At 41.1% G+C, this 17447-nt stretch overlaps 1 protein-coding gene across 1 annotated transcript in view; it reads right to left on the reverse strand.

Moving 5' to 3' along the window:
* ubl3a (ubiquitin-like 3a) overlaps positions 1-16846 on the reverse strand; it is a 55480-nt gene extending 38634 nt beyond the window's left edge. Inside the window, exon 1 of the mRNA XM_042311104.1 lies at positions 16187-16846. Within this exon, the coding sequence (XP_042167038.1) occupies positions 16187-16213 (27 nt within the window). The 5' untranslated portion in view covers positions 16214-16846. The remainder of the gene's footprint in view (positions 1-16186) is intronic.
* Positions 16847-17447: the final 601 nt, after the last annotated feature.

The following is a 17447-nucleotide window of genomic DNA, read 5'->3' on the forward strand; positions in this document are numbered from 1 at the left end:
AAGTATGACTCCTTCTACGTCTTCTGATCGAAGAACATCAAAGGTAAGGGAATATTTATGTGGTTATTTTGGGTTTCTGTGGACTCCAAACGTAGAGGAGACACTGCTAATATCTGAGCGCCGACTCATAGCATAGACTAGTGAACGAATTCTGTAACGTTAAAAATAAATGTAACACAGCGGTTGTATTAAGAAGAAGTGTATCTTTGTAACTATATGTAGAACATGTATATTTAGTCATGTTTATTGCTTGTTATCTGACGTTATCTGTCCGAGCTATCATAATTTCTCCGGACATTTTGAGTAGCATTTTTGAAATGTCGTCATTGTAAACAGAGATTTATGGATATTAATGGCATATTATTGAAAAAAAAAAATGTACTGTGTAACATGTAATATTACTGTCATCTGATGAAGATTTTTAAAAGGTTAGTGAATTATTTATTTTTTAATCCTACTTTTAAATTTTATATTTTCTGGGACAAAATGGCCGCCGATTGCATTTTGTTTCGGTGGTGGTCTAATATAAATGTGTGCTATGTTTTCGCCGTAAAACATTTTAGAAATCTGACTTGCTGGGTAGATGAACAAGGTGTTTATCTTTCATTTGAGCTATTGGACTTGTGTAGGTGTGGAGGTTAAATATGTCTAAGAATATTTTTTCACATTTTGCGTTATGCTAATGAGCTTGAGCCGTAGTCACGATCCCGGATCCGGGATGGGTAGCATCAAGAGGTTAAGCCAAAGAGTTCAATCTTGGTTTCATCAGACCAAATAATCTTGTTTCTCATGTTCGCAGAGTCCTTTAGGAGACTTTTGGCAAACTCCAACCGGGCTGTCATGTGCCTTTTACAGAGGAACGGCTTCTGTCTGGCCACGCTACCATAAAGGCTTGATTGGTGAAGTGCTGCAGAGATGATTGTCCTTCTGGAAGCTTCTCCCATCTCCACAGAGGAACTCTGGAGAGAGTCACACTGTCAGGGAGACCATTGGGTTCTTGGTCACTTCCCTGACCAAGGCCCCTCACCCCGATTGCTCAGTTTGGCCGGGCGGCCAGCTCTGGGAAGAGTCTTGGTGGTTCCAAACATCTTCCATTTAATAATGGAGGCCAATGTGTTCTTGGGGACTTTCAATGCTGCAGAACTTTTATACTTTCCCCCAGATCTGTGCCTCGACAATCTATACAGATAATTCCTTCAGCCTCATGGCTTGGTTTTTGTCTGACATTTATTGACAGGTGTGTGCAATTCCAAATCATGTCCAATCAATTGAATTTAAACACAGGTGGACTCCAATCAAGTTGTAGAAACATCTCAAGGATGATCAACGGACACAGGACGCACCTGAACTCAATTTTCAGTCTCATTGCAAAAAGGTCTGAATATTTATGTAAATAAGGTATTTGATTTTCATTTTTAATCCATTTGTAGAAATGTCTAAAAACCTGTTTTCACTTTGTCGTTATGGGGTTGTGTGTGAATATCAGAGGGAAAAAAGGTAATTTAATCTTTAGTAGAATAAGGCTGTAATGCAACAAAACATGGGAAACGTCAAGGGGTCTGAATACTTTCCTAATGCACTATTTATATGTATGTTAGCTAATCCAAGTTCATAATTTTAAAAGGCTAATTGATCATTAGAAAACCCTTTTGCAATTACATTAGCACCGCTGAAAACTGTTGTTCTGATTAAAGAAGCAATACAACTGGCCTTCTTTAGACTAGTTGACTATCTGGAGCGTCAGCATTTGTGGGTTTGATTACAGGCTAAAAATGGTTAAAAAAAATTTTTTAAACTTTCTTCTGAAACTTGTCAGTCTATTCTTGTTCTGAGAAATTAAGGCTATTCCATGCCAGAAATTGCCAAGAAACTGAAGATCTTGTACAACACTGTGTACTACTCCCTTCACAGAACAGCGCAAACTAGCTCTAACCAGAATAGAAAGAGGAGTGGGAGGCCCCGGTGCACAACTAAGCAAGAGGACAAATGCATTAGTGTGTCTAGTTTGAGAGGCAGATGCCTCACAAGTCCTCAACTGGCAGCTTCATTAAATAGTACCCGCAAAACACCAGTCTCAACGTCAACAGTGAAGAGGCGACTCTGGGATGCTGGCCTTCTAGGCAGCAGAGTTGCAAAGAAAAAGAGACATCTCAGACTGGCCAATAAAAAGAAAAGATTATGATGGGCAAAAGAACACAGACACTGGACAGAGGAACTTTGCCTAGAAGGCCAGCATCCTGGAGTCGCCTCTTCACTGTTGACATTGAGACTGGACAGAGGAACTTTGCCTAGAAGGCCAGCATCCTGGAGTCGCCTCTTCACTGTTGACATTGAGACTGGACAGAGGAACTTTGCCTAGAAGGCCAGCATCCTGGAGTCGCCTCTTCATTGTTGATGTTGAGACTTGTTTCGCGGGTACTATTTAATGTTTAATTTGAGAAACATACGACTCACAAGTCCTCAACTGGCAGCTTCATTAAATAGTACCCGCAAAACACCAGTCTCAACGTCAACAATGAAGAGGCGACTCCGGGATGCTGGCTGACACCATTCCCTAATTCCATTTTCTTGTCTATTCTCTGGTGTTAGTCCTCCCAGAGTTATACCAGAGCCTTGTCCCTTTGTGTATACCAGAGCCTTGTCCCTTTCCTTCCTCACTGTGCTAGGTCAGAGCTCCACTTCCTGGTTCGTCTCACAGTGACAGCATTCTGAACAGGTCAAACAGGTTACAGCTGGTTTCATAATACATACACCTGTTTAACACCTACCTGTCTCTCTTCTTGTCTTCCTAATACATACACCTGTTTAACACCTACCTGTCTCTCTTCTCGTCTTCCTAATACATACACCTGTTTAACACCTACCGGTCTCTCTTCTCGTCTTCCTAATACATACACCTGTTTAACACCTACCTGTCTCTCTTCTCGTCTTCCTAATACATACACCTGTTTAACACCTACCTGTCTCTCTTCTCGTCTTCCTAATACATACACCTGTTTAACACCTACCTGTCTCTCTTCTTGTCTTCCTAATACATACACCTGTTTAACACCTACCTGTCTCTCTTCTCGTCTTCCTAATACATACACCTGTTTAACACCTACCTGTCTCTCTTCTTGTCTTCCTAATACATACACCTGTTTAACACCTACCTGTCTCTCTTCTTGTCTTCCTAATACATACACCTGTCTGTCCATGTTTGTTCAACTTAACTCACCAGGTCTCATAAACTGGGTTTATTAGTAATACAAAATATTTGTTTAAATATTAATAAATATATATATATTAATACATATAGTTGAAGTCAGAAGTTTACATACACCTTAGCCAAATACATTTAAACTCCGTTTTTCACAATTCCTGACATTTAATCCTAGTAAAAAAAAAAAAAAACTTGAAAGTTTCCAAAATTGTTAAAATAATGTCTGTGAGTATAACAGAACTGATATGGCTGGCGAAAACCTGAGGAAAATCCATCCAGGACTTACGACCCAGTTCAGGATCCCTATGGCTTCCGCTACATGTGGCAAATCTTTAGGCATTGTTTCAGGCTTTTACTCTGAAAAATGAGGGAGAAGCACCACTTTCAATGAGAAGACAGTGGAAATTTCCAGACTTGAGTCCTGCGCATGACCGGGAGCGTGCCTTTCTTGTTTTTCTTTTCTATTGATGAAGCTATAGTCCAGCTGAAATATGATAGATTATTTATGACAAAAACAACCTGCGGATTGATTATAAACATCGTTTGACATGTTTCTATTGACTTTTATGGTACTTTATTGATTTTTCATCTGCCTGCTGTGACCGCGCTTTGGGTCAATGGATGACTGAACAAAACGCACCAACAAAACGGAGGTTTTTGGACATAAACAGGGACTTTACCGAACAAAACAAACATTTATTGTGTAACATGGAGTCTTGTGAGTGCAACCATCCGAAGATCATCAAAGGTAAGTGATACATTTTATCGCTATTTCTGACTTTTGTTACTCTGCTTGGCTGGTTACTGTTTGTAATGATTTGTCTGCTGGGCGCTGTTCTCAGATAATCGCATGGTTTCCTTTCACCGTAAAGCTTTCTTGAAATCTGACACAGCGGTTGGATTAACAAGAAGTTCATCTTTAAACCGATGTATAACACTTGTATCTTTTATGTATGTTTATTTTGAGAATTTCTGTTTTGTTGAGTTTCATGCTCTGCAATTTCACTGGATGTTGTTTGAGACAGTGGATTACTGAACAAAACGTGCTAACAAAACTGAGGTTTTTGGATATAAAGAGGGACTTTATCAAACAAAACGAACATTTATTGGGTAACTGGGAGTCTTGTGAGTGTAACCATATGAAGATTATCAAAGGTAAGTGCTTAATTTTAACGCTATTTCTGATTTATGTTACTCCTCTTCTTGGCTGGTAACTGTTTGTAATGATTTGTCGCTGTTCTCAGATAATCGCATGGTATGCTTTCGCCGTAAAGCCTTTTTGAAATCTGACACCGTGGTTGGATTAACAAGAAGTTCATCTTTAAACCGATGTATAACACTTGTATGTTTTATGAACTTTTATAGTATTTCTGTTTTTGAATTTGGCGCACTGCAATTTCACTGGATGTTGGCCAGGTGGGACACTACTGTTCCACACCCCCTAGAGAGAGGTTAAACATCTGCTCAGAACGAAGATTCAAAAGATGTCTGCAGAAAGAATGGGGTGCCAGCTATGACATCACACCTAGACTTTGAAAACATCTATTTTGATTATTGAACTACAGTGAGTGAAGTGGATTCTGGGTCCCTGATCTGTACTATACAGAAATGCATAATTATAGATATGAATGGCATTCTCTTCATGGTGATGTATCCTGAATAGGTACACAAAAGGTGGAAATATGCAATATTCTTATTTTGTATATTTGGGTATTATTCAACACCCAGGCTATTATTGTAACAAGCCCCATCCCCAAACAGGACCAGACCAAATCTGAACCAATCACAGACACCTATGCTTCACAAGTTTGGACATCACAGTCCCACACAGTACATTAGAGTAGAGTACAGTAGACATTTTGAGTACAGCACCCTCCTCTACAGCACCCTTCTCTACGGCGCGGCACCCTCCTCTACGGCGCGGCACCCTCCTCTACGGCGCGGCACCCTCCTCTACGGCGCGGCACCCTCCTCTACGGCGCGGCACCCTCCTCTACGGCGCGGCACCCTCCTCTACGGCGCGGCACCCTCCTCTACGGCGCGACACCCTTCTCTACTGTACTGTCCGAACTTGTGAAGCATAGACGTCTATGATTGGTTCAGATTTGGTCCAGCCAGGGCAGACTGACCAAAATGACAAAACTCCTTTTCAACGTCCACGGACGTCCGGTGTCGGTCGGTGCTTGTTACAGTAAATGGAAAGACGGTAGGTGTCATGTTAGGTGTCTGTCTGAGCCGGGGCGAGGTGACATTAAATGGAGACAGAGATGAGAGAGAGCGAGCGACTGAGAGGAAAGTGAGTTGGACGGAGGGGTTGTCCAGACAGTTCACAGTCTTGCTTTGACCACCACATGACAGAAAGAGAAGGAAAAAACTGAGCTGAACATTAACAGTGTGCCAGTGGAAGGGAAGTCAGTAGTACTGAACATTAACAGTATACCAGTGGAAGGGAAGACAGTAGTACTGAACATTAACAGTATACCAGGAGGACAGTAGTACTGGATATTAACAGTGTACCAGTGGAAGGGAGGACAGTAGTACTGAACATTAACAGTATACCAGGAGGACAGTAGTACTGAACATTAACAGTATACCAGGAGGACAGTAGTACTGAACATTAACAGTATACCAGGAGGACAGTAGTACTGAACATTAACAGTATACCAGTGGAAGGGAGGACAGTAGTACTGAACATTAACAGTATACCAGGAGGACAGTAGTACTGGACATTAACAGTATACCAGGAGGACAGTAGTACTGAACATTAACAGTATACCAGTGGAAGGGAGGACAGTAGTACTGAACATTAACAGTATACCAGGAGGACAGTAGTACTGGACATTAACAGTGTACCAGTGGAAGGGAGGACAGTAGTACTGGACATTAACAGTATACCAGGAGGACAGTAGTACTGAACATTAACAGTATACCAGTGGAAGTATACCAGGAGGACAGTAGTACTGAACATTAACAGTATACCAGGAGGACAGTAGTACTGGACATTAACAGTGTACATTAACAGTATACCAGGAGGACAGTAGTACTGAACATTAACAGTATACACAGTGGAAGGGAGGACAGTAGTACTGAACATTAACAGTATACCAGGAGGACAGTAGTACTGAACATTAACAGTATACCAGGAGGACAGTAGTACTGAACATTAACAGTATACCAGGAGGACAGTAGTACTGAACATTAACAGTATACCAGTGGAAGGGAGGACAGACATTAACAGTACTGAACATTAACAGTATACCAGGAGGACAGTAGTACTGGACATTAACAGTATACCAGGAGGACAGTAGTACTGAACATTAACAGTATACCAGTGGAAGGGAGGACAGTAGTACTGAACATTAACAGTATACCAGTGGAAGGAGGACAGTAGTACTGAACATTAACAGTATACCAGGAGGACAGTAGTACTGGACATTAACAGTGACATTAACAGTAAGGGAGGAGGACAGTAGTACTGGACATTAACAGTATACCAGGAGGACAGTAGTACTGAACATTAACATTAACACTGAACATTAACAGTGTACCAGTGGAAGGAGGACAGTAGTACTGGACATTAACAGTATACCAGTGGAAGGGAGGACAGTAGTACTGAACATTAACAGTATACCAGGAGGACAGTAGTACTGAACATTAACAGTATACCAGGAGGACAGTAGTACTGGACATTAACAGTGTACCAGTGGAAGGGAGGACAGTAGTACTGGACATTAACAGTATACCAGGAGGACAGTAGTACTGGACATTAACAGTGTACCAGTGGAAGGGAGGACAGTAGTACTGGACATTAACAGTATACCAGTGGAAGGGAGGACAGTAGTACTGAACATTAACATTAACAGTGTACCAGTGGAAGGGAGGACAGTAGTACTGGACATTAACAGTATACCAGGAGGACAGTAGTACTGGACATTAACAGTGTACCAGTGGAAGGGAGGACAGTAGTACTGGACATTAACAGTATACCAGTGGAAGGGAGGACAGTAGCAGGTGACCCAACTGTGGTTTGTGACTACTATGATTTTCTCATTGTAGCCCATTCAAAATGTCAATAATTCCGTTACTGATAATAATTCATAAACAAAGTTGATATAACTAAAAAAAACACTATAATGAATTGATAGGTCTACTTTTAATTGTTACATCTGCGAAATTTCATTATCCTCTCTCCTCATGAGGGAGAGAAATTTTAAAAAATATCTTCAAGATATGTGGTAACAGAATTATAAGGCACAAGGCAATGTTTTCTAAACTTACAAAAGGCAAATAATTTCAGCAAAACTAAACATAAGTGTTGATATTAGTGTGCAGGGGTCTTTACTTCCACATTACGGTGTTTTGATGTATTTCTAATGCTGTTTAAGACTTGTTCTGGTAGATGTTTTCTTAGAACCCCTTTTCCATCCGTTTGACTAGAAATGAAAGCTTATTCCTCATTTTTTGTACGTAAAATTGTTGAAACATGTATCTATACCTTCATTTCAAAACAATATATAGACCTTTAGCTTTCATTTGATATTCTCCTAGGAAACTTCACATGTTGGTGCTCAGGGGTCCTTTTAGATGGTAATGCCTGGAATGTGTGTGTGTGACTAATACTGAGACAGGCTAGTGAGAGGTGATACAGGATGGGCATTTCAACCACAAGAAACCCACTCCATCCCTCTTTCCTCTTTCTCTTTCACCCCCAGCCCACACACACCTCTCACCTTTAACCCCTGCTACATCCAACTGTGTGTGGTAGCTAGAACAGAAGGGTATTCAACCTTTTGTGGAGTACGGAATGACCCAGTCCATTGTGACCATTCTAATTGATTCTACTTAATAACCTCACAATGGGCTCCTAAACTCAGTCCTTCTAGAACCTTAGAACAGAACACTGAGGCACACACACACCCCCATTGTTATGACATTCCTGCCCCACACCTCCACACTTCACAGGTGAGGACCACACAGCGATGAGACGCCTTCTTGATTCCTCTGTGTGTTATCCACGCTCTCTCTTTATTTCCCCTCCTCTGTTCCTACCTTCCTCTTCCTCTCCTTTAACTAAAAATCTCATTCTCTCTTGGTTAAAAAGTGGATGTATTCATAGGCTTTATTCTACAGTTCCGTCTTCACCTCCAACTCTGACCCTCTCTCTCATCCAGCTGAACACTTATCGCTGCCACACACACACAATCAGACCTTTTCTTTACTATGACTGAATTACAGTACTGTCGCAGGGAGAGAGAGTGAGAGAGCGCGAGAGAGATTGTGAGAGTTCCTAGGGTAGTCAGCGTACTTTAATTACTAGCCTATGGCAGACCTCCAAGCCCTGGGCATTCATACCTCGTCTATGGTTGGACAGGTCATAGAATTCCTCATGTGGTATGAGGTAGAACAAAACAAACACACACAACCCCTCAGAGTTAGGCCACAGTCAGACACAATCCCAACTGAACTCATTATCCCAACATTATTACAACGTTAGCCTACCATGGCCTACGTGGAATAGTCCAGGGATCTAATGGACCAGCGGCGCTCCCCATCCAACCTAACAGAGCTTGAGAGGATCTGCAGATAAGAATGGGGAGAAACTCCCCAAATACAGGTGTGCCAAGCTTGTAGCATCATACCCAAGAAGACTCAAGGCTGTAATCGCTACCAAAGGGTCTGAATAGTTTCAGAAATGTGTCTTGTCATTAAGGGGTATTGGAATGAATGGAATTCTACAGTAATTCAATTCAATGTTTCAAGGATAAAATTACATCATTTTATTTGTTATAGCTGGGACAGCAACATTCGTAAAAAATGTAAATAATACACTTCCGGTCAAAAGTTAGAACACCTACTCATTCAAAATAGCCAACCTTTGTCTTGATGACAGCACTAACCCCACCCCCCTTCTAACTCTGACTCTATTAATAGCTACTTCACTGAGGAAGATTGTACTTTCCATGCCTGTGATATGTGGTTGTCCCACCTAGAGATCTTAAGATGAATGCCTTAACTATACGTGTCCCTGGATAAGAGTCTGCTAAATGACTCACTAACTATACAGTGCCTTGTGAAAGTATTCGGCCCCCTTGAACTTTGCAACCTTTTGCCACATTTCAGGCTTCAAACATAAAGATATAAAACTGTATTTTTTTGTGAAGAATCAACAACAAGTGGGACACAATCGTGAAGTGGAACGACATTTATTGGATATTTCAAACTTTTTAACAAATCAAAAACTGAAAAATTGGGCGTGCAAAATTATTCAGCCCCCTTAAGTTAATACTTTGTAGCGCCACCTTTTGCTGCGATTACAGCTGTAAGTCGCTTGGGGTGTGTCTATCAGTTTTGCACATCGAGAGACTGAAATTTTTTCCCATTCCTCCTTGCAAAACAGCTCGAGCTCAGTGAGGTTGGATGGAGAGCATTTGTGAACAGCAGTTTTCAGTTCTTTCCACAGATTCTCGATTGGATTCAGGTCTGGACTTTGACTTGGCCATTCTAACACCTGGATATGTTTATTTTTGAACCATTCCATTGTAGATTTTGCTTTATGTTTTGGATCATTGTCTTGTTGGAAGACAAATCTCCGTCCCAGTCTCAGGTCTTTTGCAGACTCCATCAGGTTTTCTTCCAGAATGGTCCTGTATTTGGCTCCATCCATCTTCCCATCAATTTTAACCATCTTCCCCGTCCCTGCTGAAGAAAAGCAGGCCCAAACCATGATGCTGCCACCACCATGTTTGACAGTGGGGATGGTAGGTTCAGGGTGATGAGCTGTGTTGCTTTTACGCCAAACATAACGTTTTGCATTGTTGCCAAAAAGTTCAATTTTGGTTTCATCTGACCAGAGCACCTTCTTCCACATGTTTGGTGTGTCTCCCAGGTGGCTTGTGGCAAACTTTAAACAACACTTTTTATGGATATCTTTAAGAAATGGCTTTCTTCTTGCCACTCTTCCATAAAGGCCAGATTTGTGCAATATACGACTGATTGTTGTCCTATGGACAGAGTCTCCCACCTCAGCTGTAGATCTCTGCAGTTCATCCAGAGTGATCATGGGCCTCTTGGCTGCATTTCTGATCAGTCTTCTCCTTGTATGAGCTGAAAGTTTAGAGGGACGGCCAGGTCTTGGTAGATTTGCAGTGGTCTGATACTCCTTCCATTTCAATATTATTGCTTGCACAGTGCTCCTTGGGATGTTTAAAGCTTGGGAAATCTTTTTGTATCCAAATCCGGCTTTAAACTTCTTCACAACAGTATCTCGGACCTGCCTGGTGTGTTCCTTGTTCTTCATGATGCTCTCTGCGCTTTTAACGGACCTCTGAGACTATCACAGTGCAGGTGCATTTATACGGAGACTTTATTACACACAGGTGGATTGTATTTATCATCATTAGTCATTTAGGTCAACATTGGATCATTCAGAGATCCTCACTGAACTTCTGGAGAGAGTTTGCTGCACTGAAAGTAAAGGGGCTGAATAATTTTGCTCGCCCAATTTTTCAGTTTTTGATTTGTTAAAAAAATTTGAAATATCCAATAAATGTCGTTCCACTTCATGATTGTGTCCCACTTGTTGTTGATTCTTCACAAAAAAATACAGTTTTATATCTTTATGTTTGAAGCCTGAAATGTGGCAAAAGGTCGCAAAGTTCAAGGGGGCCGAATACTTTCGCAAGGCACTGTATGTGTATCTTGATAAGAGTCTGCTAAATGACTCACTAACTATACGTGTCTCTGGATAAGAGTCTGCTAAATGACTCACTAACTCTTCGTGTCTCTGGATAAGAGTCTGCTAAATGACTCACTAACTCTTCGTGTCTCTGGATAAGAGTCTGCTAAATGACTCATTAACTATACGTGTCTCTTGATAAGAGTCTGCTAAATGACTCACTAACTATACGTGTCTCTGGATAAGAGTCTGCTAAATGACTCACTAACTCTTCGTGTCTCTGGATAAGAGTCTGCTAAATGACTCACTAACTCTTCATGTCTCTGGATAAGAGTCTGCTAAATGACTCACTAACTCTTCGTGTCTCTGGATAAGAGTCTGCTAAATGACTCACTAACTCTTCGTGTCTCTGGATAAGAGTCTGCTAAATGACTCACTAACTCTTCGTGTCTCTGGATAAGAGTCTGCTAAATGACTCACTAACTATATGTGTCTCTGGATAAGAGTCTGCTAAATGACTCACTAACTATACGTGTCTCTGGATAAGAGTCTGCTAAATGACTCACTAACTATACGTGTCTCTGGATAAGAGTCTGCTAAATGACTCACTAACTATACGTGTCTCTTGATAAGAGAGTCTGCTAAATGACTCACTAACTATATGTGTCTCTTGATAAGAGTCTGCTAAATGACTCACTAACTCTTCGTGTCTCTGGATAAGAGTCTGCTAAATGACTCACTAACTCTTCGTGTCTCTGGATAAGAGTCTGCTAAATGACTCACTAACTATACGTGTCTCTGGATAAGAGTCTGCTAAATGACTCACTAACTCTTCGTGTCTCTGGATAAGAGTCTGCTAAATGACTCACTAACTATACGTGTCTCTGGATAAGAGTCTGCTAAATGACTCACTAACTATACGTGTCTCTGGATAAGTCTGCTAAATGACTCACTAACTATACGTGTCTCTGGATAAGAGTCTGCTAAATGACTCACTAACTATACGTGTCTCTTGATAAGGGAGTCTGCTAAATGACTCACTAACTATATGTGTCTCTGGATAAGAGTCTGCTAAATGACTCACTAACTCTTCGTGTCTCTGGATAAGAGTCTGCTAAATGACTCACTAACTCTTCGTGTCTCTGGATAAGAGTCTGCTAAATGACTCACTAACTCTTCGTGTCTCTGGATAAGAGTCTGCTAAATGACTCACTAACTATACGTGTCTCTGGATAAGAGTCTGCTAAATGACTCACTAACTATACGTGTCTCTGGATAAGTCTGCTAAATGACTCACTAACTATACGTGTCTCTGGATAAGAGTCTGCTAAATGACTCACTAACTATACGTGTCTCTGGATAAGAGTCTGCTAAATGACTCACTAACTATACGTGTCTCTGGATAAGTCTGCTAAATGACTCACTAACTATACGTGTCTCTGGATAAGAGTCTGCTAAATGACTCACTAACTATACGTGTCTCTTGATAAGAGAGTCTGCTAAATGACTCACTAACTATATGTGTCTCTTGATAAGAGTCTGCTAAATGACTCACTAACTCTTCGTGTCTCTGGATAAGAGTCTGCTAAATGACTCACTAACTCTTCGTGTCTCTGGATAAGAGTCTGCTAAATGACTCACTAACTATTCGTGTCTCTGGATAAGAGTCTGCTAAATGACTCACTAACTATACGTGTCTCTGGATAAGAGTCTGCTAAATGACTCACTAACTATACGTGTCTCTGGATAAGAGTCTGCTAAATGACTCACTAACTATACGTGTCTCTGGATAAGAGTCTGCTAAATGACTCACTAACTATATGTGTCTCTTGATAAGAGTCTGCTAAATGACTCACTAACTCTTCGTGTCTCTGGATAAGAGTCTGCTAAATGACTCACTAACTCTTCGTGTCTCTGGATAAGAGTCTGCTAAATGACTCACTAACTCTTCGTGTCTCTGGATAAGAGTCTGCTAAATGACTCAGATGTCATATGATCGTGGCAGGGATCAAAGACAGGCAATAGACAATGTGAGATTACACCACCCATGTTGAGGCGAGGCAAGGAGAGGAGGAACTGGTCAATACAATATGTGTTATAAGACACTATCAGTTCAACTCCTCATCTTTGCTGACTGTAGCCCAAGTGCTCGAAGAAAACAGTTGTTGCCATCATTGTGATTTAATTTGGCAGGGGTCAGAGACAGTCAGTAGAGAGGAGGGGTGTGAATGTTTAAATGTTAAAACATTTGAACGAAGTTGGAATCTTTAACATTCAGAAAAATCCCTAACCCGAAACACTATGTTTTTTCACCACTTAATTAAAATCACAGTGCAGTTATCACAAAACACAGCATTTTCGGTATTATAGTCGATAGGCTATAAAGGCCTGGGAAAGTTGTGTAATTCAAATAAATACAGAAAGGAAGAGGTGAACTTTAGACTACTTTGGTGAATTTGCAATGCATGCAAGACAAGACATTGCGAGATGCAGATTACCAAAACATGGCATGCCTGCTCTGTCTCTTGGCTAATAATGCAAGTGTGTGTTCAGTCTTCAGTCTGTTGCGTGTAGAATATCCTAGCCTACTCATGGCACTGATGTCGCCAGGATACAGAGGTATCTTCGGGCCAGTCTTGCGAGCACGGGGTAGCCTACTATTCATTTTAGCCTCATAATATGAAATTACAGTAGGCTTTATCCGTTATCCTTTTCAGACATAATGGAATGTGGGCCCTTGAAAGCGCCTCTGCTTCAGCATGTTTGTTCGGGTAGACTTACACAAAACATTTTTAAATGCCAACACGAAACCTTCCCTGGAGATTTGAATGGGCATTTTACTTGTCTGTAAAGGAATGAGGCTTCTGAAGCAGGACTAAAGTCCATCACTAGGCAACCAGAACTGTAAATCAAATAATCTTGATCTGCTGCGCGGCAGCCAGGAACATCTCTCCTTAAAGAAGTACTTTAAAGTTTGTTAAATACCGTGATTTACCAAAACATTTAGTAGAAATAAAACATCTAGCTACCATACCATAAAAACACAGCATAAAAAAACAACAGCAGTACATCAAAATCAGCTACTTTTATTGTTTTTAGGGGAAAAATATAGAACATTTTATGCTGGAGCAGAATTCTACAGTCACTTTTTTTATTGTCTGAAAAAGTTCTGTCTGTGAAGGGTTCTCTGTCTCTAAAGGGTTCTCTGTCTCTAAAGGGTTCTCTGTCTCTAAAGGGTTCTCTGTCTCTAAAGGGTTCTCTGTCTCTAAAGGGTTCTCTGTCTCTAAAGGGTTCTCTGTCTCTAAAGGGTTCTCTGTCTCTAAAGGGTTCTCTGTCTCTAAAGGGTTCTCTGTCTCTAAAGGGTTCTCTGTCTCTAAAGGGTTCTCTGTCTCTAAAGGGTTCTCTGTCTCTAAAGGGTTCTCTGTCTCTAAAGGGTTCTCTGTCTCTAAAGGGTTCTCTGTCTCTAAAGGGTTCTCTGTCTCTAAAGGGTTCTCTGTCTCTAAAGGGTTCTCTGTCTCTAAAGGGTTCTCTGTCTCTAAAGGGTTCTCTGTCTCTAAAGGGTTCTCTGTCTCTGAAGGGTTCTCTGTCTCTGAAGGGTTCTCTGTCTGTGAAGGGTTCTCTGTCTGTGAAGGGTTCTCTGTCTCTAAAGGGTTCTCTGTCTCTAAAGGGTTCTCTGTCTCTAAAGGGTTCTCTGTCTCTAAAGGGTTCTCTGTCTCTAAAGGGTTCTCTGTCTCTAAAGGGTTCTCTGTCTCTAAAGGGTTCTCTGTCTCTAAAGGGTTCTCTGTCTCTAAAGGGTTCTCTGTCTCTAAAGGGTTCTCTGTCTGTGAAGGGTTCTCTGTCTGTGAAGGGTTCTCTGTCTGTGAAGGGTTCTCTGTCTGTGAAGGGTTCTCTGTCTCTAAAGGGTTCTCTGTCTCTAAAGGGTTCTCTGTCTCTAAAGGGTTCTCTGTCTCTAAAGGGTTCTCTGTCTCTAAAGGGTTCTCTGTCTGTGAAGGGTTCTCTGACTGTGAATGGTTCTCTGTCTCTAAAGGGTTCTCTGTCTCTAAAGGGTTCTCTGTCTCTAAAGGGTTCTCTGTCTCTAAAGGGTTCTCTGTCTCTAAAGGGTTCTCTGTCTCTAAAGGGTTCTCTGTCTCTAAAGGGTTCTCTGTCTGTGAAGGGTTCTCTGACTGTGAATGGTTCTCTGTCTCTAAAGGGTTCTCTGTCTCTAAAGGGTTCTCTGTCTCTAAAGGGTTCTCTGTCTCTAAAGGGTTCTCTGTCTCTAAAGGGTTCTCTGTCTCTAAAGGGTTCTCTGTCTCTAAAGGGTTCGCTGTCTCTAAAGGGTTCTCTGTCTCTAAAGGGTTCTCTGTCTCTAAAGGGTTCTCTGTCTCTAAAGGGTTCTCTGTCTCTAAAGGGTTCTCTGTCTCTAAAGGGTTCGCTGTCTCTAAAGGGTTCTCTGTCTCTAAAGGTTTCGCTGTCTGTGAAGGGTTCTCTGTCTCTAAAGGGTTCTCTGTCTCTAAAGGGTTCTCTGTCTCTAAAGGGTTCTCTGTCTCTAAAGGGTTCTCTGTCTCTAAAGGGTTCTCTGTCTTGTAAAGGTGTTGCTGTAGATTGCCCACACTAGTGGTCATACATACATAATAGGACCATTATTCTGCATTGTAAATTGGTGTGAAATTGTATGATTTTCTGATCATTTTAACAGACACACTTTTAGCTAAATGGACACTTTCCCTAGAAGAGAGAGCACTGCCCATGTGGAGGCAGGGAGAGGACGAACAGATCATCAGGTGAGACTTTGGGTGTGTTTTCCCTTAAAAATTCACCAGAAACAACCATTTCACAGCTATTTTTTATTGTATTATTCTGCTGGGGGGAGGGGGACACCGGAACCCATTAACCCTGACCCCCCACATATAACCCAAAGTTATGCCTTTGCCTATATGACTGAGGACTGCAAGGGCACCCCACACAGACAGCAGCTAAATGTAAACAGTAGCCCCACTGTGCCAAATGTTATAGCTACTGCTGCTATCTGTGCTTCTCGTCCTTTTCCTTATTTAATTTTTTTTTAATCTCTTAATCATTAACATTTTTTTTTATAAAAAAAAAATGATAGCCATCTGACCAGCCAAAATAACATTATTTGATTGACCAATTTCGTTATCTAGTCATCTTCAAGTTTGTCTACAGGCTGAAGAATAGACCGAGTTTAATCACACTAATAAGAATTTATTATAGACCTATTCACAATGTGAATATTCACAATATGAATTTGACGTTGGAGGACACCGAACTGGTTACATTTTTCTTCTGAAACATTTGGCAAAATTTCTCACCATGTCTGCCGGGGTAGAGCCCGTCATCTTTGGAATCCGCTCACCGTAGGGCTTCAAGGAAGGAAATAATAGTATTTCCCCTATCGTCGTCTTTAATATCTCGTAGACGGCAAATGATGAGTCTTTGATAATCAATTAAACGTCCAAAACACCAATTAAATCCCGTTAGTATCGATAGTCATCCTTTCAGAGTCACGAACGAATGTTGGAATGTGTTTTTCTTCTATTTCACACAAATTAGACATTTACTCCGTGTATTTTTTTCGGTTAAAAAACAGGTTTTTAAAAACAGACTAGGATGTGCTTATAGATTCGACCGGAGGCGACCCTCCGACCCCCAAATGTGTAAAAAGATCAGCCTTTATATAAAGGTGCCTACGCCATAGGAAAATAAAATATATCGCGCTGTAACATCCGGACACGCCGATTTCTCTGTAAATCCGAACGGCTCTTCTGTTGCAAAAAAAAAATAAACGGAAAACTTCCACCGTTCTAAACGTTCAGTGGCGTTAAAATATCTCTCTCATACTCCGAAAAGCTGAGTTAAACCGTCGTTTTAGTCACAGACTATGTCCCTGTCTCTCTTCCTCCCGTCTGACTGTCATACTGGCTCAGAAGAACATGGCGGCAGTTCACTTCACGGTAGGAAAAAAAAAAAAAGCGCTGAACTGAAAAGAGAGAGGGAGGAGGGGGAGACTACTGTTGCGAGTTGGAAAGATAAAACGGTCTCGGTGTCGTTTGGTGGGGGGAAAGCTTGCTTGCATAGGCCTCCGTGTCGAGAAAGGGGCGGAAAGTGGGGGGGTTTTCTTTTCACGTGAATGAACACAGACACACTCACACTCCCAGAGGGTTCGAGTCAAAGTGACCCTAGACACACCAAGGTGACCAGTCTATAAAAAGACTAAAGATATCTACATGATTAAACAGAAGGTCATTCTTCACTGTGTCACTAAACTATGATCCATGCTTTCCTAATAGGTTTACTCTAATTTGAATTACATTAATCAGGATGTTTAGGCAGCACCCATATTTTATAACCTATTATATGAGTCATACGGTTAATTGTAATTACATCATTGTAGTTGCCTGTATACTTGCCTGGTACATTATAAATAATATAGTATTAATAATTGATATATTCACAAACCTATGATTTTTTTGTTTCGGAACATTAAAAAAAGGAAATTCATTATTATGAATAATATTCTAGGCCTATAATGCATGTCTGACGCTTTGGTCAGTGAGAGGTATAGAAGATCTA

This window comes from Oncorhynchus tshawytscha, linkage group LG33, assembly GCF_018296145.1.
Source record: "Oncorhynchus tshawytscha isolate Ot180627B linkage group LG33, Otsh_v2.0, whole genome shotgun sequence".
Classification (NCBI taxonomy): Eukaryota; Metazoa; Chordata; class Actinopteri; order Salmoniformes; family Salmonidae; genus Oncorhynchus; species Oncorhynchus tshawytscha.